This window comes from Stylophora pistillata, chromosome 8 (assembly GCF_964205215.1).
Source record: "Stylophora pistillata chromosome 8, jaStyPist1.2, whole genome shotgun sequence".
Lineage (NCBI taxonomy): Eukaryota > Metazoa > Cnidaria > Anthozoa > Scleractinia > Pocilloporidae > Stylophora > Stylophora pistillata.
In genome coordinates, this window is record NC_142526.1 from 20191172 (window position 1) to 20213298 (window position 22127).

General features: G+C 38.0%; 2 protein-coding genes across 2 annotated transcripts in view; both read left to right on the forward strand.

Moving 5' to 3' along the window:
* LOC111334711 (ephrin type-A receptor 4) overlaps positions 1 to 22127 on the forward strand; it is a 96295-nt gene that overhangs the window by 43696 nt on the left and 30472 nt on the right. The gene's annotated exons all lie outside the window — the stretch shown is intronic.
* On the forward strand, positions 8912 to 17257 carry LOC111334708 (uncharacterized). The gene is made up of 8 exons (XM_088731916.1): positions 8912 to 9346; positions 10176 to 10327; positions 10954 to 11088; positions 11248 to 11331; positions 11770 to 11826; positions 15217 to 15304; positions 15606 to 15681; positions 16063 to 17257. Exons 1-8 carry the CDS (start codon positions 9291 to 9293, stop codon positions 16135 to 16137), a joined length of 723 nt encoding a protein of 240 aa, XP_088588042.1. The 5' UTR covers positions 8912 to 9290; the 3' UTR covers positions 16138 to 17257.

Below are 22127 nucleotides of genomic sequence, written 5' to 3' on the forward strand. Positions count from 1 at the left end.
TCAACTGAACGAGATCAATACAAATTTACAAGTGCCCAAAGTGTCAAATTGAAGTGGAAGGCTTTTTTCGGAGAATGGAAAACTTCATAGAGCGACCGAGGTGTCTCAACATATGAATACATAATATATACATAATGACTACGCGGGAGGGCCGAACGGAGATACATTTGGCTCGAGATCATGCACAACTTATGTATGCATGCTGTCATAAAAGAATTGGTTCATGCTTTTAACTTTGAGTATATCGAATTAGGGATGCACTCAGGAAGGTAAAAGAGATCTCGAGCAATTCTTCCGCTTCTCTTGTGCCCTCCAAATTTCCCGCGTGCGTCAATTAAGCAAATATTGGATGAGGTTGAGCATGATATCATGAATAATCGATGCAGAGGTTCTGGTAGGTAGGTTACCAAACTATCATTGCATCAAAGTAGTTCAAAGAGAGAGGTAGTCGTGAATAAGAGGAAGTATCCTCAATGTCTATAGTGACGACGTTCTCTGCTTTGGTGCGATACATTTTCTTCAGTTCATCCCAGTGTCATAGAAGTGTTGCACAGTGTTAATTCCACGAATAAAATTGCAATTTATGGTTATTTTCTCTCTGTCTTTAACGCCTCAATGCCTCGTACGTATGACACAATTCACCCTTTAACACCCACCTTATCATCAACATTGAAGTAGTGTTTTCCCTCCTCTTCTCTCTCTGCTCTGGTCCCATAGACTTTCTTCAGTTCATGCTAATGTCGTAGAAGTGTTGTAGAGCGTTAGTTTCAGGAATTAAATTGCAATTGATGGTTATTTTCTCGCTATCTTGAATTTTAATACAATATTCTATGTAATAATTTTTGTCATTTTAATTACTATTTGATATTCTTACATCATATATCTTTCATTTTTCTATAATACGTAAAATTGTGAAGTGCCGCTTCTCTTTTGTGTGCTCCGTATTTATCGTAATTTTACTCCAACTTTGCTAATCGCATAATGATTCAACTTTCACGAAAAGTTTCAAAACAACATAGTGCACCCAGGCACCGTTTTTGGAGGATAAAGGTTTTGGATTATATACGATTAATTAGTTGGATTCTATTGCTGGCGTACAAGTAATTTGGACATGTTTGGATGCTATATCTATTGTTGTGATCACCGCAGCTTTGCAATGGGCGTTGATGATCTTTTCTGCCGGTGGGGATCGGAATACAATGTTGCTTTTTTTAACAAATTGTGTGTTCTTTTCTCGTGCAAGGCCCAAGATCAAGCGTCATGAATGTCCATGCAACTATTACTCAAATGCATCGGCTACTTTTCATCATCCAGTAGCTTGGTGATTTGGTTCATTAACTGAGCCCAGAACCCGTAGTTACTTCAAAAAACAATGCACAGAGAAATGTAATCATGAACGGTCGAACAATGGTAAGGATTAGAGCTAACCTCATATCTTTCACAGTGCAGAGAATACTTCTCAAATTAACGATGACGGCTACTTATATGCATCACCCTCATATTTATCATCAACTGGATTTGACAGATTCAACTTTCTCTGCAAAACGGGTGTGGACAAAACCTGGCCTAGGCCATGGCCTACCCTGTAGCCTACCCTGTGGTCTACCCTCTGGCCTACCCTATGGCCTACCCTATGGCCTACCCTGTCGCCTACCCTGTGGCCTACCCTATGGCCTACCCTGTGGCCTACCCTATGGCCTACCCTATGGCCTACCGGTGGTCAGATTTTTAAGAACATAAAAATAAAATCATTAAGAGTCGAACGAATACGCTGGTGTACAATTATCTGTCTCTGAAAACGAAACACTGCAAATATCACAGCACTCAACCATAACGGTAGGTTAAGGGGGAGGGGAGAGGAGGGGCCAATGTTGCGTGGTCAGAGAGGATCTACAAATGGCGGCTTTATGCAGGCTGTCAGTTGGTAACAGCTAGTGGAGTGCTGGTGTAAAAATGTAATGAACGGCGTTATATTGGAGAGCATACATATCCAGGTAAGAAAACGCAAACATTACGTGCCAGGCCAATTTTTTAAGTGCCCTCAAGTGCTGTAGAGTATTGAATTTGCAACGAGCACCCCGGGACACGCACGCATCGCCATCGTAAACATTTCGCAAACTTTACTTGCTTTTCCAAAGAAAGGGCCAGTATTGCACTAATTTGAAAGGAGAGCTGATATGATGATGTTTGCCCAAAAGTTGCGTTTAACCGGCTTCTGTTCCTCGATTTCCTTATTCTATCAGAAGGTTAAGAAATTTTGAACGGAATGTGGCCGCCAAAACAGCAGAAGAAAGTCGTTGGTAAGACAGTACTCAGGAAAGCGTTGAAAGGTTTCCAGCAATGCTATCCTTTTAAAAATCTGACCACCGGTAGGCCATAGGGTAGGCCACAGGGTAGGCCATGGCCTAGGCCAGGTTTTGTCCACACCCAACGTTGGCAAAACTATGCTTACAGCCAGCCCATTTCCCGGTGACCTGCACTTAATGAAACCTCTGGGTCCTGTTGTTGTGTTACATTGTCTGAATGGCACGAGAAAGCAATAATTGTTATCCACTAGAAATAGCCCGGCATCGAAACTGGATTTGTGGGCGGTCACTTACACCTCGCCTTTTTATTTTTTTTTTCCACATTTTAGGTATATTTTATGATTCAGCTGTCTTTCAGCTTTCCTTCATCTTTCTTTCCTTCGTTTATCATAAACACATTCTATTTCATTTTATAGTTTAACACAAAAAGCCTTCAAATAAAACAAAAAGCTTTTGTTACTATCAACTCGTGTGTTTTCACACGTGTGTTCTTTTCCCTTGAGTATTTAGGCGCTAGCAAAATCCTTTTTCAATTTATCGATCTTGCAGCGTGCCGCTAGAGTGCCTTTTGTAAGATTAATTTGTGTTGGAAAACAGTATTTTGTAATACACAAAGCCTTTGTTACTATCACCTATTGTGCTTTCTCACTTGAGTTCTTTTTCCTTGAATCTTAATTAAGGCTCTGGCAGACTCCTTTTTCAATTTATTGATTTTGTCTCTAAGTGCCTTTTGTTTTATTTTGTTTTATTTATTAAGTTCTTTTTTTTATTTTGGAAGACAGTATTTTTCAATAAACAAATCTCTGTTTTAGCATCTTTTTTTTTAGCTTGAGTCTTAAGGCTCTACCAGAATCATTTATCAATTCGCACTTTGGCGGCATACTTTCAATTCTGTTTGCTGCTTAAGTGCCATTTGTAATATTTATCTTTTCATTGTTTAATTAATTACAAGCTTTGTTGTTATTACTTTTTGTGTTTGGAGACCTATGTTAATAGAGACATGTTTCATTGTTTTAGCATCGCGTCACTACACAGCCATTTTATTCTCCCATTTCCCTGTTTATTTTGTGGAGTCCGTTTCTTTAGGCAAACTGAAGAGTGACCTTATATTATCAGCATCTTTTTTTTGCTCGAGTCTCTAAGCACTAGCAGAATCCTTTCTTTTTTAATTAAAAGCTTTGTTATTATTACTTGTTGTGTTTGCAGAACTACGATTATAAAGACAATTCTTTTTCGATTCATTGTTTTAGTATTGTGTCCCCAGTGCCTTTTTAACTTAAACAGTTGTTTTCAAAATTAGATGTTCTCTAGAGACATATTTCTTATTGACCTCTGGAGACCTACTTCCCTGGAGTCTCTTTCAGTTAAAGTGACAGGATATTTTTATCGTTGAAAGTGATTCTCCATTTCTCTGCTGGTTGCCAACATGTCTGGATTGAGCCACTTCAACTGCGAGCTTTTACCCGATGCTAACATTGACAGTCGTTTAATCTGCTCGATATGGTAAGGTTAACTTTTATCGATTACAAAACCTCGGCACTGTTTGAGGAGAATTAGGAACTTTTCCTTGTCACGTGTCAACTTTTTATGCGAAAGAAGAATAACCGGCGATATTAAAGAGAAGAGTTCGGCAAAAAAAGAGAACACGGATCAAGCGCTCAGAAGAAGCCCCGTAGCAACTTCAGAATAACTGGCCACTTCTGACTAACCCTAACCCCAACCCTAAAACCCTAACCCCAACCCCTAACCCTAACCCTAACCCTAACCCCAACCCTAACCCTAACCCCAACCCCTAACCCTAACCCTAACCCTAACCCTATCCGTGACTTCTTTGTGCAAAATCTGGACGCCATCGTGGAGTAGAGTTCCAGTCGCTTTCTAAGGATTGTAATTCTCTTGACAGAATGATACCCTTTCTTTCGTCTTGGGCCTTTTTTTACTTGCTTTTTTTTTAACCAAGCCGGACTATTTTCTGCTTTTAATTTTTCCATGAGCAAATATTTTTCCATGCGCAAAGAGCTTCCAAGTGTGAATTTTGTCAAGGCTGCGAGAAATCGGAGAAAGAATTCAGTGTAGTTCGTCTTGGGGTAAAGAAACCACTTTCGGTAAAGTTATCGGGAGGTTCGAGAATTCGAAGGACCGGGGAATATCTAAATGCCTCAGAAACTAATTTCAGAAAATTATTCCACCTAATAGATTATTCTAATAAATTATAATCACCAAACTCAAAACTCCTTGAAGTTTGTTGTGATAGCAGGCTAGCTCGTGGGTGATTAATTTTTTAATTTTCATATTTTGTTTGTAACGCTTGTCGCATTGACTGGTCGTTAGCCCAGTATTTTATCAGCACTTTGAGTACTACTCAAGGGACGGGAAGACGATGGCTATGTTATCACTGTTCTACCTGTTTTAAAACGACTTTACAAAGCAAGCCAAAAACGGCAGAAATCACCAAATACCACATCGGACATACTAGGATTGACTAAGTTTTATTATTCTTATATTTAATATGTTCGTATTTCGGAATACTTAGTGTTGTAAATCGACCATATTTCAAACAACAACAAACATATGAAACATATGTGTGAACTGCGGTTATGAGACGTATATGAGAACGATTCTTCGCAGTAAAGCACTATTTGAGCAATAGTGAAAATCAGACCTGAAAAAAATTTCAGGCCTGTACGGGATTCGAACCACTGACCTCTGCGATACTAGTGCAGCGCTCTACCAATTGAGCTAACAAGCCAACTGGGAGCAGGCCATCAAATTAATTCGATATAAACCCGTAGATGATAAATCAAACAACAACAAACATATGAAACATATGTGTGAACTGCGGTTATGAGACGTATATGAGAACGATTCTTCGCAGTAAAGCACTATTTGAGCAATAGTGAAAATCAGACCTGAAAAAAATTTCAGGCCTGTACGGGATTCGAACCACTGACCTCTGCGATACTAGTGCAGCGCTCTACCAATTGAGCTAACAAGCCAACTGGGAGCAGGCCATCAAATTAATTCGATATAAACCCGTAGATGATAAATCAAACACTATTGCTCAAATAGTGCTTTACTGCGAAGAATCGTTCTCATATACGTCTCATAACCGCAGTTCACACATATGTTTCATATGTTTGTTGTTGTTTGATTTATCATCTACGGGTTTATATCGAATTAATTTGATGGCCTGCTCCCAGTTGGCTTGTTAGCTCAATTGGTAGAGCGCTGCACTAGTATCGCAAAGGTCAGTGGTTCGAATCCCGTACAGGCCTGAAATTTTTTTCAGGTCTGATTTTCACTATTGCTCAAATAGTGCTTTACTGCGAAGAATCGTTCTCATATACGACCATATTTCGTTCCCCATTCCTTATGACGCATTCAAATTCTCGACGGTTCCTCGAATAACTTAACACCGGGTTACACAGCGGGTGACGTTTCCATGAAATGATAATACATTTTTCCTCTAGACGCGAGCTTTACTACTTTGGACGTCCATGTCCCAACCGTCTTCTTTTTCCAAACCCCTGCGGTTTTTTTTTTGTTGCGCACTCCTTGAATACACTTAAACCCCTAACTAACGCAACTTCTAGAGTGGTTTGGAAAAGCTTCGAGTTTTTTTACCGCTCATAACCTTTACTATATACAATAGTGATGTGATAGCGGAAATAGTGTTTTAGTATAACATCCCACTGTGGTCTCCCTCCCTCCCGACAATGAAGTTAGATAGATAGATAGATCACTTTATTTATACACGGTAAATTCCACTCAGTCGTATACAAGCAATATACCTACAAATGTAAAACTTAAAACTATATAATCATTATAAAATATATACAAAGATTAAAAGCCTAATATAAACGAACTGAACTAACTTCTTATCAGAATGAAAATAAATGAAAATAAAAGTACTGCTTTTCAGGGACGCCGCGTCATTAGTTCACTCAAAACTAAAGTTACTTAGCTTCGTCTTAAACTCACCTAATGTTTTAGATACTCTAATATCAGTCGGAAGGCTATTCTACAACGCGGCACCGCTATAAGAGAAACTTTTACGAACATATCGGTACGAGGTTGCGGAAGAGCCAGCCTCATCTCACTATTTCGCAATCTATAACTAGTAGTATCATTACGAAAGATGAATTTATTTGATAAATAATCAGGTGTCTGCCCATTTAGAATTTTGAACATCATAACGGCTTTGGCAAAAAGCCTCTGATTCCTTAGGTTTTTCCAATGAAGTCTACGGAACAGGTCTAGAGCACTAGAATCATAACGGACGGACTTCAAGATACGAGCCGCACGGTTCTGCAGCTTCTGAAGTTTTTCGGCCAGACTTGAACTACAGCAATCCCATACTAAGCTGCAGTAGTCAAACTGGGGCTTTACCAAACCATTGAAGATGTTTAAAAGAGTGTAGAATGGTACAAAATCTCTAATGCGCTTAATTAAGCCCAAAGCTGAAAAAATTTTCTTACAAACAATTTCAATATGGGTATTCCAGCTTAAGTTTTCATCGATAGATACACCGAGAGACTTTGTTGACGACACCTGCTCAATGGGAAAATTTTAATGGTAAGAGACGGATTGTCTGTAAACTCGCCTTTGCCTTGAAGTTATTATTAAGAATTCGGTCTTAGTCAGGTTCAATGTGAGTTTATTAGAAGACAACCAGGTATTAACAGATTTCAAATCTCTGTTAAGATAATCATCAATTTCGTTTAAATCTTTGCCAGCGTAAGTAATGCTGGTATAGTCAGCATACATTCGAGGATGAGAAAAATTAAGGCACTGAGGTAAATCGTTAATATAGAGTAAGAATAAAACAGGGCCCAGAATCGTGCCTTGAGGCACTCTGTCGAAAACGTGCCAAAGCTAGCGTATTCACGATTTATTTTCTTGGTTCGATTTTGCTATTACACTCCAGTTAACTCCCTCTCACAACCCTCACGAAAATCACACACCACGTCTCATTGTAAGCACGTGGAACAGCACCATATATGGGGCGATAAGACAAGTGCTGCATACATGCGGTTTGGTTATGTACTAGATAGACGAAATCACTTATGTTTAAGATTAATAAATGTAGCGTACAGTTTCCAACAACACCGCAATTAAGGAACAAGTTGATTGGTCTCAGCCTTCTTCTTCATTTTATTTAACGATGACTGATTGATTTTTCCACCTCCCACCGTCTTCCTTTTCCACCTCCCATCGTCTTCCTTTTCCAAACCACTGCCAGCGGTTTTTTCTTCTTTTGCGTAATCGAAATGTAAGGAATAAAGAGCTCTGCGAATAGACTTAAACCCCTAACTAACGTCACTCCTTGAGTGGTTTGGGAATTAAGGCTCATAACCTTTACTTCACAGAAAAAGTGATGTGATAGCGGAAATAGGGTTTTGGTATATTACTCTTCTGGGCCCCCCCACAATGAAGTTGATTGGTTTCGGTTTTATTATTCACGTGCCGGACTCGTGCTTCTACGGCAGAACAAAAAAGGGCCTGTTCGCTTGGATTTCATCAATAAATCACTGTTGTAATGAAAGTTGACTGAATTGACCAAGGATGTTCGAACATGGGAGATTCAGGCGATTCCAGCTCTGGAAGCGATTGCGGGTCACCTCAGCCGATAGGAAAGTCAACGAGTAAAGTGTTCGTATGGCTGAAGGGAAAGGCTACGGTGGCCCACAAGTGCACACCGAATTCTAAATCTCCACACCGAATTCTAAATCTCCACATCGAATTCTAAATCTCCACACCGAATTCTAAATCTCCACATCGAATTCTAAATCTCCACACCGAATTCTAAATCTCCACGCCGAATTCAAATTGCTCACACCGAATTCCAAAGATCTGGGAGACTGGACCGAGTATTGTTTCATCGAATTGGCATTCCTTTGGCCCGTGGCGTTTAGTAGCCCATTTGCCATTAGAATGTCTTGACATTTTCTGTAGGTGGTCAGGCAAGACCGCGGTTTCGATCCTAATCTTGTGGATCTCGTCAGTTGCCGATTAACTAAATAGACTAGTAGAGATTCGTTCTCGGTATCAGTTACACATGAGTTGTTTCACAACCATTTCGTACTTGCTTTGTTTCTATTGACTCTTACTTTTGGCCAATTGTGTGTACGTATCCATGATCCTTTCCGTTGGGGCATAAGTTGTGTTTTTCGTATAGGCTAAGATGCAATATTTTGAGCAGATAATGCAATATTTTTGCAGGGAGAGAGTTTCCTGCATTGGTTTAGTGTTGTTCCTCGATGATTACTCTGTTTTTGGGGTAATATATTGCTTAGTTTTAAGTGAAATTGATGTTTTTGCAGTTTATTGCTCAATGTTATTCATTCATGTCGATTCCATGGTACTTTTGCCAAAAACGCAAAATAACTTCATACTCGTACCCCTCATTAAAGTAATACTTTATCGGTAGCTTTTCGAGGTCAAGCTCGATACCGCAGTTGGAACAAAATCGGTTAATAGATATCGTTGCGACACAGTCATCGCATTTTAACGCTACTGTTCTAGTTACTACTTTCTTTTCCGCATAACTCAATTCAATGCAACAATACTCGGTCCAGTCTCCCAGATCTTTGGAATTCGGTGTGAGCAACTTGAATTCGGCGTTGAGATTTAGAATTCGGTGTGGAGATCTTGAATTCGGTGTGGAGATTTAGAATTCAGTGTGGAGATTTAGAATTCGGTGTGGAGATTTAGAATTAGGTGTGGAGCTTTAGAATTCGGTGTGGAGATTTAGAATTCGGTGTGAAGATTTAGAATTCGGTGTGGAGATTTAGAATTCGGTGTGGAGATTTAGAATTTTGTGTGGAGATTTAGAATTCGGTATGGAGATTTTGAATTCGGTGTGCACTTGTAGGCCACCGTAAAAAGGCGAAGTGTACACCGCGTGGAAATCCGTGGCTACTGCTGAATCGCGAGGGCAGAGTGAAAGACATCAAAATTGGAGGCAACTATTTGAGTGCAAAGATGAAAGAGCTGGTCAAGGAAAATTTTGCTGGACTTGCGGCTGTTGACTTGGATAGGTAGGTTAAGTACCAAAGCACTTTATCCCGCATGTAGGTTGTGTGCATTGAATACTGAATGTAAACTCAGAAGTGTGTGGTCAGGTAAAACCCAGATAGAGCGAAACAATTCAAATTTTAGCCACGCTACAAAGGATTCAAAATTTACCACTTATACTTTAGCTATTTGCTTCGGATCATTCATTAAAACAAAAGTATGAGGAGTGAACTTGCTACGAATGTAAGGCCTGCAATGGAGTTAAATCTGCACGTAATATACTAAAACAGCACCTGTTATAACACATGTAAGGGTGGGCCGAAAGTTATCCAGATCCACCCCATTTAGCGTCATTTCACGCAACGTCATCAAAATTAAAAAGAAAGGAATTATCAGTCGTTACTCGGAGACTTGCATTTAAACAGATTTTCAGTTTGATCGGAATACTTCTCGCTCTAAACTACGCACAGATCTGAATCTTACCGAGACTGTATCGATATTTAACTTATTTTATCTCTTTGATTCTTGACTTTACCTGTGCAATGGTTTTGGTGATGGCTACACAATGAAAACTGGCAATTGGTAAAAGTATTTAATGAAGGAAAGCAGGAACCTTAACTGGAATTTCCAGATTGACAGAAGGCTAACCATTGAGGCAGGGGGAGTGGGTAAAGGGGCAGAGGGGAATATGGACTGGAATAAAACATGCCAAACAAGTCTAGAAACTTATCATTGATCATCTCTATTTAAATTTGCCACATACTGTATTTACTATTTAGTGAATTGAAATTTTATTTCTTATAGCTACTGTAAACTGTATGTAGTGTCAATGTTGAACTTTCCTTTCCATAGAATTCGTCTATACAAGTCCACTGGCCGTGTGAGCAAAATGGAAAAAGTTTACAGAGGCATACCAGACACCAAGGAAATATTTAGAATTTATGGCAAGGGGAGTTCCAATTCCAGGCGCATATACATGGTTTTGCAACGCCCGAGAAGTGGAGGTTAGTGTAAACTTTCATAATCAATCAAGAGTTTGTGTCATTGCAGTCAGCACCAAAAGATCGCATTGAGTGCATACACATTTGTGTCATATGACCCATAAGTAAAAATAGTAAAAGCCAATTTTGGCAAAGCCTCAAGATAACTGTGCTGCAAAGACAGGTCTTTAGCAAATTTGCATATTGACATGAATGTAACTGTAGTGGAGTAAAATATATGGCTGCAGTACCCACAAATGCCTGTTAGAATTGCAATAACACACTTAAAAAACAAAATGAAACATGCGTTGTGGAAATAACAGCCTCCTTAGAGTGGCAATACATTTCCGCCGCAATTAAAAAGAAAATCACCAGTGGTCTTTGAAAGACAAAAGCAACAACATAATCTAATTAATCTGCAGAGAAATAAAAACTTTGATATTTAAATTCTAACTTTTCAATATTTACCCTTTTTATGTTTATTACCATTGATTGGCCTACTGGCAATAAGGATCTCTGCCTCTAAAAATTTTCAGTATTTGTCTGTCATAGATTTATCAATAGAAAACAAGTAATCATCACATCTTTCCACTATTTAAATGGTAATTCAAACGGCTGATTAAAATTCTTTATTTTATTTTTCATCTCAGGATCTCACCCAAATCCCAGCTCATCTCAAACAAGTGTAACAAACTCAGTCATCCAGCCAGAGACTTCCAGTGATGAAACAAGGGTGGCAAGTGGTGTTATTAATCAAGTGGAATTGACATTGCCTACAAGTGAATGTAAGTGTTTGATTGATTTGCACACTAGTTATAAACTTAGTTAATGTTTTTTATTCAATCGTCCATTTTTCATCTTGACTGGAAGCAGGTGACCCATCTGCCCGTATATGATTATGATGTGACACAATTCAAACTGTGTTGTGTTGTTTTTTTGAACAGATGGTGTTTCTGCTTTTGATGACATGGATAACAGTGACCTCGACAGGAGCTATTTAACTGGTAACCCAGTAAATGTTGATTCAGGTAATACCGTGGTGAATGATTAAAGAGCATCAAAGTGCTGATTTTTTATTTTTCCTCTAGCCTCCCCCCCCCCTCCCCCTCTCCCCGATTATGATCTTTGGCTATTGCAGACCACAAACCCAATCCTGATTGGAATATCTAATAGTTATCTCTGGGGTGGGTAAGGATATTTTCTGAAAAAGGCATGCACATAACGCTAGAAATCAATTTTAAAACTGCAGATAGTTTACATAGATGATTTCAAATTGTGTCATATATTACCTTCCTATGATCTCATAGAAATTAATGGCTCTAAGGTTAGTGCCGTTAGTGTCATGAAATTACTGGGTGTGTATTTTCAAGACAACCTCAAGTGGAACACTCACATTCGTAGCATGAAGGAATGCACAATAAGTAAGGGTCTCGATATTCATTCAATTTTGTGCCATTACATTTAAGCTGGGGTTGTAGAAGAGGATATGAGTTCCTTAGGAGTTGTGGATCTGAATACTAGAGGTATGTTGGAAATATTGTCAATAACTTAATGCAATTACATGCAGGGCTCTCACTGGTGATGACATTAGATAAATTTCAACCAGATACAAAAACAATATTCTTGCCAAAAGTAGCATTTGAACCTAAAATAGAAAGCTTAACCTTGCTTATGTCCTATGTAGCTGATTCATGTTTCAAACTACAGCAAGAGTTGGGGAATGAAAAAACAAAACCAACCCTTAGAAGATTTTGGCACAGGTCCTTAATGGATGACAGTTCAATTGAACACCGTTACTATTTGTAAATAATAATATTGCATAAAACAAATAACAAAAGTATTAGAAATCTGGAATTGGCGTCTAAAATATACTTGTGTTATTTCAAGAAGGCAACTGGAAGAAGAGTTTGAAAAAACCCAACCCTTAAAAGATTTTGGCACAGATGCCCTTAAAGGATGACAGTTTGAATGAATACCATTACTATTTGTAGACCACAATCATAATAATTTTGTAGTGCCATGGAGTGTGGACAGAGCACAGGATGTGCTTTACTGTGAACAGGTGCTGATAGAGGTAGCATCAGCCCATGAGGATATTCTCCTACCAATCTTTTTGAACTTGACATATGAGGAAGTTTGTGTTAAATAGCATTCAATTTGGTTCCAGTTATGTCTGCCCAGATGGCTTGCAATTTTCAAGGAAACTGTTGTAAATAAATACAGTTAGCATGCCTAGGTGTCAATGTGTTGAGTTACTGAGAGGTAAAATATATTAGCAGTGACATTTGAAATAAAACTAGCCTGTAAACTTTTGTGAAGCCACATTTGTCATCATGTCAATTTCACTTGCTGAGGAACAGACCCATTTGGAAAAGTATACTAAAGTTACTGTCTGTCAACTTTTAATTTCTCTAGGTGACATATAGTCCTATTGCTTGCATCGTAACAATGCACTGTGTTGCATCATAACACCAAAAGAAATAACATTAAATGTAACTCTACTTTAATTGATAGATTTGTGTATTTAGATGTGTCACCAGGCCAGGTCTGATTAGAGAAGCATGCAGGTTACAGTGATCCTACAAGAAGGTGACAACATAGCTGATGTGATAAGGTGATTATCAATAGTTAATAAAAGGTTATTTTTATCTCTAAAAGCAGGCTGCACTCTGCAGAAACAGCTTCTGATTACACTAAGTCACAGCAACAAAATAAGTAGGATAATATCATAGTTCATAATGGTTAATTTTCCTTATGGAGAGACATATGCATGAACCGTGCCTTAAAACTTTTCTGTGTATATAACTTAAAAACACATGAGGAGACATCAAAAGTTACCATGGTGACCTGGTGCAATGTGTACCCACATGACAATTTTTTTGTACATACAAGGTTACTCCAACTGACTGGTTTCTGTGTTTTCAAACCTACAGTACATTATAATTTGAAATACAAACATCATTCACAAACATCACAAAGGTATTCAAGATTTTTAATATCCACTGTATGATGCATGCATACTATAGTATTTCACATTAAGTAGTACTATTTAATTTATTAATCAAAAATGTTTATCTCTCCATCAAATCATCAGAATTCTGAATATTGTACATGAAATCAATCATGGAAACTTATACTTTTGGATAACAAAAGAAAACTCCAGATCTGGGAGAGAAGGTATTGAATTACTATCCGTATTACGGATGTTTACTAATGTGACCGATTCAGGTTCTGATGTTGTTATTTGAACAACGAGACAGACTTATAGCCACAATAAAATTTATTTATACAGGAAAGTACAAAAGAAATAGTACTGATAAAAAGAAAGGGTGATTGCAAGCAAATCCTCAGTAAAATAGGTCACTAACTTGAGGTTGCATGTACTGGAGTTACTTTTTCTGTGACCAAGAGGTTCTGAGCTTGTAAGTGCGGGTCTTGACACTCTGAACTACTGAGTTAAACTAACTAACTGTACTTCTTTAAAAGGAATCGAACAATAGCAGGAAATTCTCTAAAATTTTGGAAGTTAGGTGTGATCATTCTAAAGGAAATTTATGATGCAAATCCTGTGTGTATGATAATTTGGTTATCATAGGAAATAGTTAGGTGTGATCATGTGTGAAAGGAAATTTATGATGCAAATCCTGTGTGTATGATAATTTGGTTATCATAGGAAATAGTTAGGTGTGATGGTGCGAAAGGAAATTTATGATGCAAATCCTGTGTGTATGATAATTTGGTTATCATAGGAAATAGTTAGGTGTGATGGTGCGAAAGGAAATTTATGATGCAAATCCTGTGTGTATGATAATTTAGTTATCATAGGAAATAGTTTCTGAAGATGTAATTCTAAAATTATAACAAAAAATATTGCAATGTCATGCACAATTGTGAGCCTGGTCACACTAAGATATGAGACACACTGAATTAACAAAAAGGTCAAAGTTAAAAAAGTTTCCTAAGTCTTAATGGCTAAACATCAATATTGTAATGTATATCACACTTTAGTAATATTTTAGAATGGATGCATCTGAAGTACTGATATTATGTACTGTAAAGAGTGTGTGCATAAATATGTTTCTTCATTATTAAGGGATGTTGACATCTCCTGTTCCCTTCCAGGATGTACTTAAAATAGAGTGTTTTACTTTCTGCAGTACTGTCCAAATCAAAATATTCTGTTATCTTCTAGTCTATGTTGTTTTTCATTATGCTATATTTAGTGCCCCATAACAACTTCTACGCACCAATAATAGATGCAATAATGCTCATAATTATCAATGTTCTCAAACTCTTCTTACCATTTTATGTTACTTTTTATGACAGTGAAAAGAAAATTTGGAAGTGCAGGGTCCGATTTACTCATAATCTAATCATGTATCTAATACCGCAGTTCAAAATATATGAACTTCATATATTTCATTGAAGGGAATTTTGTATTGATAATAGTAATAAGCTTTTCTTGGCAAATAACATTCAGTTTGGAATGTTCAAAAAGGATCCCATGCCTTCAAGTCAGTCTGTATTCATTCAATTTTAATGTCATCACTATGTGTGGGCACAAGTCAAAACAAACAATAAACATAAGGAGGTTTGAGGAAAAACTCCCATTGCTTTAAAAGTGCTTCCCTTACCTTAAGTCTTATATTAATTCAAAGATAATGTACTCTTTAATAATTTTAAGGTTGACTTGCAGTCATGTATAATATCCCAAGTCATCATCAGGCACCGGTGTAATACCTACATACCAGTTTGACCTTGCATAAATTTTGCCACTTTTTGGTAAATTGTTTTAATAATTATTGTCTTTTTGGCCCCTTTTTAAAAATTGAACATCATGGGTTAATATTGATCTGATTTGACTTAAAGATGGCTGGAAACAAAATTGTTTAATTTTCGATTCTTATAACAAGGGGACAACCTAAAATTAGCAACAAAGGAAGATGTGGTGGATGCAGTAAAAAGGGCGGCAGATGCTGTGGATGCATTCACGAGGGAATGGTAAGAGGTCTTTAATATTCGATAAGATAAAGGTAGAAATATTTCCAGCTTGTTACCCATTGACAACCTTATGATCTTAAAAAAAATTTTCATAAACTCATATAGCTGACATCTGATGTGTTATTCACACATCAGATACTAAGCTGCGTCAAACAATGTCTTGCTCACAATTAACACACATTAAAAAAACCCAGGTGTATGCAAATTTTGTGGTTAATATGTTTTTATTATCCAGACAGCTGCAGCAAATCAAAGTGAATGATGGTGAGATTCACAACAAGTTATGCATTGTTTCCAATAGGGAGAGGTTAGAGCAGGATCTTTCACTTAAGAGGGAGCAGGAGAGTGCATTGCAAAAGGCAATAGAGGATGACAAGGTAAATCGCTTTTCCCAAATACTTATATTGCACAAATAATACCAATATCACTACCTGTTGCAAAAAAACTAAAAGAAAGAACACATTAGAAGAAAGTCAGGCAATGAAATGAGGATTATTCTTAGAAGGCTTCCTTTAAGACTTCAGGAGCCAAAACAAGCACCAGCCATCAAAGTATGGCCCAAATTTCAGAGACATATCCCCAAACAGGAAAGGAAATGAGTGAAATGATTAAGTGATTCAGCATAAATAATACTTGTTACCAATAAAACTGCTATAATTACCACTTTCTCTGTTAAGATTTAGCAGCAGCAATTTCAAGATCTTTTTTCTACATTATCAGTGAAATATTACTGAAATTGTCAGTATTTATTCTTTCAGATTAAAGAATCAAGCAAGATAAGTGAGGCCCAACAACCCAGAGATACCTTAGAATCATTTCCTCCATCTCCTTAGCAGCGTAAAAATATTATTTCCCCCTCTCGTGTTCTTTTTAAAATTTAAAAAATGTCCTGAGTGCACGACGACAAGTTTGCTAGAACACTAGCACTCTCGCTCGCCCCGGGCTCCCTCCCGTGTTGAGCCTCGATTGAAAAATCGAGGCATGATTTGAAAATCGAGGCTCGATTGCAAAATCGAGGCAAGATTGTAAAATTGAGGCTCGATTGGATAATCGAGGCTCGTATGTCGAAGCTTGCCAAAACGAGGAATCGTGGTCGTTTTTGATGAGGGGCTTTTGGGCTCGTTTCCCAGAAACCTTGAATGATCCGAAAAACGTGTGGGAGGCTAAGAAAGTGCCCTTTCTTCATGTGGCCCCTTTAGGTAGGGTTTATTCACGGTCCCGATCCTGTTGTAGACTTCCGAAATAAGACCCTACTGCTAATCTGCTTAGTTGTGGGTTCGAGCCCCAGACCGGACCAACACTCAATAATAATTGAGGAGAATGTGCTGCCTTTGCTATGATATCTGCAAATGGTTAGACATTCTAGTCTTCTCGGATAAGAACGAAAAACCGTAGGTCCCTTCTCCTGAATCTTCTCTGTACTGGTTAGCAGGGGACATTAAGAGCCCACACATTTATCGCAAAGAGTAGGGGAGTTAGCCCCCGGTGTTGTGGTCTGGCCTGTTTACTGAAATTGGGAGCATCTGTTAAAATTTGTCTTCACAAAAAATTGTAAACTGCTGCAAGCAGTCTATTAAGTCCCCCGCAAAAAATTGTAATGCGCATTTGATCATACTCCAATGTTAATTTGCGCAATGTAAATGTTAAATTGTTATTGTTATTATGGTGAGTCGTACGTTTTATCTAAATCCTTTCGCCCTTACATCTGTATGCATGTTCTTCATACTGCTCCTTTTATATTTCCTATGGTACTGACAAGGAAATTTTGTTTAACAATCATGAGATTCTTTAAATTAATGTTTGATTCAGCAGTGAAGCTGAGAAACTATATCCCAGTCATCGTAAGACTTTGAGGGTTAAACGATTAACGGGTCTTCGGATTTCCTCATAGGAACGAAATGGTCAGCTGACAAGCCTTCAGTTGGTTGGAATGGCCTGAGGTGTAGCTAACGGAATGAAGTACCTGTCAGAATTAAATTTCATACATAGGGTATATATTATCTTCATATTTTATTTTCATCGTTAATATAGTTGAAATTTACCTTTACACTTGTGTATCTTAGTATTGGTACAAAACAATACGTGGTTGTTCGCCCATTGTTTCCAGTTGGGTTTGGAGTTTGGAATCAGTTAACTTATTTAGAGGGAGGAAAAACATAAAACCCGGTGACTGACACTATCGTATCAAACAGGAGAACCAACCAAATGTTTAATTCTCATATGACATCAGCTGTAGGAGGAAACGCGCGCCGCAGAAGTGTGAGATCAGCGTCCATCCCAGGATCGTTAAATAGCTTCAGTTTCAATGAGATAACCTTCAAATAAAAGTGATGAATTCAAGGGTGTTATTCTTCAAGATCCAAACGCATGTGGCGTTATTCTGCATTTATATATTTTCAATTTTGCTGTTATAGCTAAAAATTGATTGAATATTAAAAAGTTGTGACTATGTTTGTCTTAACTTAGGATCTGGCAGCTCGCAATGTTCTTGTGGGTGAAAACATGTTGTGTAAAGTATCAGATTTTGGCCTTTCAAGAGAACTGGCTGACGACGATGAAGCACAAGCTGAATACACGACACAAGTAATTTTTGACTTAAATCGACAATTACGTTAAGTTATACGCTAACGTTTATGATAAGTGTCACGTAAAAAATGATGACAGACACGATCACCTTTTCCTTTTTCACACTCTTGCCTTTTTTATGTGTAATTTATGCCACCCACTGAAGCTGGCAGTATTCCCCGCTCTTCTTTGTTTGCTTTCTGTTGAAGTGAAAGACTTCCTAAGATTTAAGACTGAAAAGTGCCCCTGAGATCAAATTTTTCATTTCATTGTTTCCATTTCCTGGTACATTGTGACTTTCTCACCTAACCTGCCAACTTCCAATCCGTTACGAGAGACAAAAGTGTATTTGGACCGTTCCATTCGAGATTTCGCAGTCGCCATTATTTGACTATGTTCCGAAGGTTCATCTGAAGGCTAGGTGTGATGTGAAAAAAGGTGACTCACAAGGTGCGGTCCCACTTTGTTCCCGCTGATCAGGTCTCCTGTTAATCTTATGTACCTTTCCAACACCCTTTGCTAAAGGCGAGCACAAAGCGAAGGTGTAGAGTTTTAGTGAAAACACGTGACCTACATCCTTTTAAAATACATGTCTTTGTCTCAATTACTCTTAAGGGGGGCAAGATTCCATTTCGTTGGACAGCCCCAGAGGCACTTCAGCATCGGACCTTCAGTTCAGCCAGTGATGTTTGGAGCTTCGGCATTCTAATGTGGGAGATCATGTCATACTGTGACAGACCTTACTGGAATTGGGACAATTTCGATGTAAGTGATCCCGCTTAAAAACGAATATTTTCATGAACTGTGCAGAAAAGAGCCTAAACGAATGATCGGTTCATAACAGCGACAATTTCTTGTTGACGAGAACTTCAACTTACAAAGTTCGTAATTTTTGGACAGTGTCAGTGGTGGAGTCGCAAAAAACGGCACGGGACGGTCAAAACAAAGAAAACATAAACGACTTTTGTGAGTTGACCGTACTACAAACAGTTTCCTTTCTTTCTAGGCTCTTGAATGAACAAGTCATTCTGGATTCTTAACAAAGCGAAATCTTTCTGTTCTATATTAAATCTTCTATTGATTAGGTTCGTTCGGTCAAGATGGCTGAACATTAGCCTCGTTCTGATGGACCTCAACTTCGTCCGGGTCCATAAAAAGGCAAAAATAGGACTTGGCCAATATCCAGCAATCTTGACCACACGTTTGGTCAATAACACGTATGTATTACATAGTGACTTTGTAAAGTAAATCTTATTAGATAAAACTTATCATTTTTTCCAAGGTTATCAAGCGAGTGGAAACTGGATACAGATTACCAGCTCCACAGGTACATCTTGCAGTAACAAACGTGACTACTGAATATGACTTTTCCTTTACATTAGAAACAAAGTAAATTTCATTGGGTTTTTGTCGTTATCATAACACCAACCTTGTGGTTGCATTTGGTGTATGTCCTGTCTGATTCACTCGCGTGAATTTTCTGTTGTTGACGTCTTGCTCTTAAACTGGACATGTTATCGCTTTCGAGTGATATTAGAGTGTCATTTAAATCCAACTACTACCATCACAAGAATCACTAAAACAACACAGCAAGCCAAAACAATAAAAAGATTAGCAGCACTCAGTTATAAGGACTTAAAAATAAAGAAATCGAGAGAAGATGGGAAGGAATTATTTAAACGCTAACATGTAACACTCCAGCTATGCTTTGCAGGGACTGGTTCAGGGTCGAAGGATTTTGGTTGTATTAAAATAATATTTACCTGATCTCCCCATAAGGCTCTGTAGTACTCTGATGAAGCCTCGCGTTGAAGCCATTTCTATTTAGTCCCCCCCCCCCCGCCCTTAAACTCTGTTAGAGACGACTGATCCTCCATCCGCATTCCTGAAAATCATCCGTCCCCCCCTAAAAAAAATCCTCCGCCTTCCCCCTTCCCATATTAACCAGTTCCGAAGGTAATTGACAACACAATAATATCAAATTTTCAGGTGAAACCCTTTTCGTGGGTTTTGAAATATTTCAAACAGTTAAGATCCTTTACACTAAGAACTAATCCTAAAATAATTTATCTGTTTGTACAGAGATGTCCGAAAATCGTCCATAATTTAATGATCGAATGCTGGCATAAAGACAAAACACAAGGGCCCAATTTTTCTGACATTGTCAATCGTCTGGTTGAACTTATTCGATTCCCGGAATTTCTAAATGGTGATTCATCCTCTTTTCCAGAGAGGTAAGTTTCCATCTTGTTATAACAGAATGAGTTATTTGCGTCAAAGAAAGGTGATCAAGGATCGGTGACAAAGCTCACTTTCTCTAATTTGCGTGATTGTGTTTCGTCTTCTCTGTTATGGCGTCACCTACGAAACCACGTGTGCAACTTTTCTCCATCAACCCTCATCAAATTCGAACTACGAATATCGTCCAAATTTTCCTCTCTTGATTTGTGTTAAGAGAACTACAAAGTAGTTGACGAGGTGCATTTGAAAGCATCCAAGGTAATTTGACTGATTTAAGTGGCGGACATAGAGGGCGTTGAAAAAGGGGCTGAAAAATGCGATGGACGCGCAAGCTGATGACATTCCACACCAAAAGCACACGAAAATCAGATCAAAATACCCAACTTAACAAAAAATGAAATTGCTTGAGAAAGCTCAGAAAAATGGGAAAGTCAAGTTCTCTTTAATCCCAGGTTTTTTACGCTCCCCTAAAAAGTCGCTATTAATTTATTCATACATTATTCTAGTCCTAAAGCAAGCCATACCCCAGGATTCCAGTCGGTGGACAAATGGCTAAAACACATCAACATGGATAAGTATTCTGAATTATTCCGAGAAGCAAAAATTGATGATATGGACAATGTTACTGAACTGAATGGCAAACAACTGAGAGGAATGGTATCAGCTTGATTGGGCATCGAAATAAAATGCAAAAGAGTATCAATGCTATGAAATCACAACGTTACAACAAGGGCATGGATACAGATTAGATGCCCTGATGAAATCAAGAAAATGCAATTTCGGGAACCTTTTCTGCTTGTAACTGAGCTGGTGATCAGTAAGCAGGAGGAAATTACTACCCTATGACGAACGAATGTTGTCATATATCTAAAATTAATCTTGTAATGGACAGTGCCAGGTTGTTTAAAGGTGGGTTAAGATAGCCAAGGATTAGTGTGAAGATTGATTTCAGATCTGAAAGCCTAAGAAAGTGTCCTTTCTTCATCTGGCCCCTTTAGCTAGGGTTTATTCACGGTCACTATCCTGTTGTAAATAATCAATTCAACGAGTATAAAGAGGTATTCAAGTTGTAAATCGTTAGTACGCACTCTACTTGCAATAACGTTTGGCCAATAGGTATAATTCGTAACAGTATTATGCACGGCCTCAACGTACAGTATAAACCAACTTCCTTCTTACAAAAGAAGCGCCAATTTCGGTCCTCTTTGCAACATACTGAATTCCAATGAACATGATTAGACTACCGTGCGATACAAAAGAAGGTATCTAAAGGAAAGAGTAGAAAAGTCTGTGATAGAGTCAGCCGGCCATCAATGTAATGACACCTTAGAATGTCGCCGTCGTCATTAAGAAAATTTTAAGAGATCAGACTTAATGATAAATTAAAACTATTCAAAACTTGATGTAATGAGAGCCTTCATCATCATCAATGGATTCAGAGTAGATTTGCTTGTAGCATTCTTTGACGCATGATTTAGGGGAAAAACAATCTCTCCCATTGCGTTTCGTTGTACAACTTTCATTTTGTCTATCTCATTTTCGCTGAGAGTTCGACTACCGCTGTGATACCGAACTCATCACAATGGCTCCATCGCCTTCTCCCCCAGCTTATGCTCTAGGTAGCCTCGATAAATTCGGAAAAAGCCATATATATCGAGAAAAAGCCGTATATATATATATATATATCGAGAATGTGCACTCTTCAGTTTCTGTGACTTGATATTCTCCCATTTCTGGCTGTTTACTTAATATTATCAGCGGGAGTGCACTTTATAAATATTTTAACCATTGAAGGGTTTAGCCTCGATTAAAAATCTAAATATAATAAGGAAAGTAGATGAATTAATCATTCCACAATCGAAAGTCCGTTTGGAAAAAAAACTTACCTTGTTTCTCGACCGTCAGGCCTGTTTTATACGATCTTTATGCGAGTAAGCATAGGAGTCAATTTGTGAATCGTAAGAACGGTAAAGGTAAGTATTCACATTCAACAGATGCTAACAATTTGTAACGGATG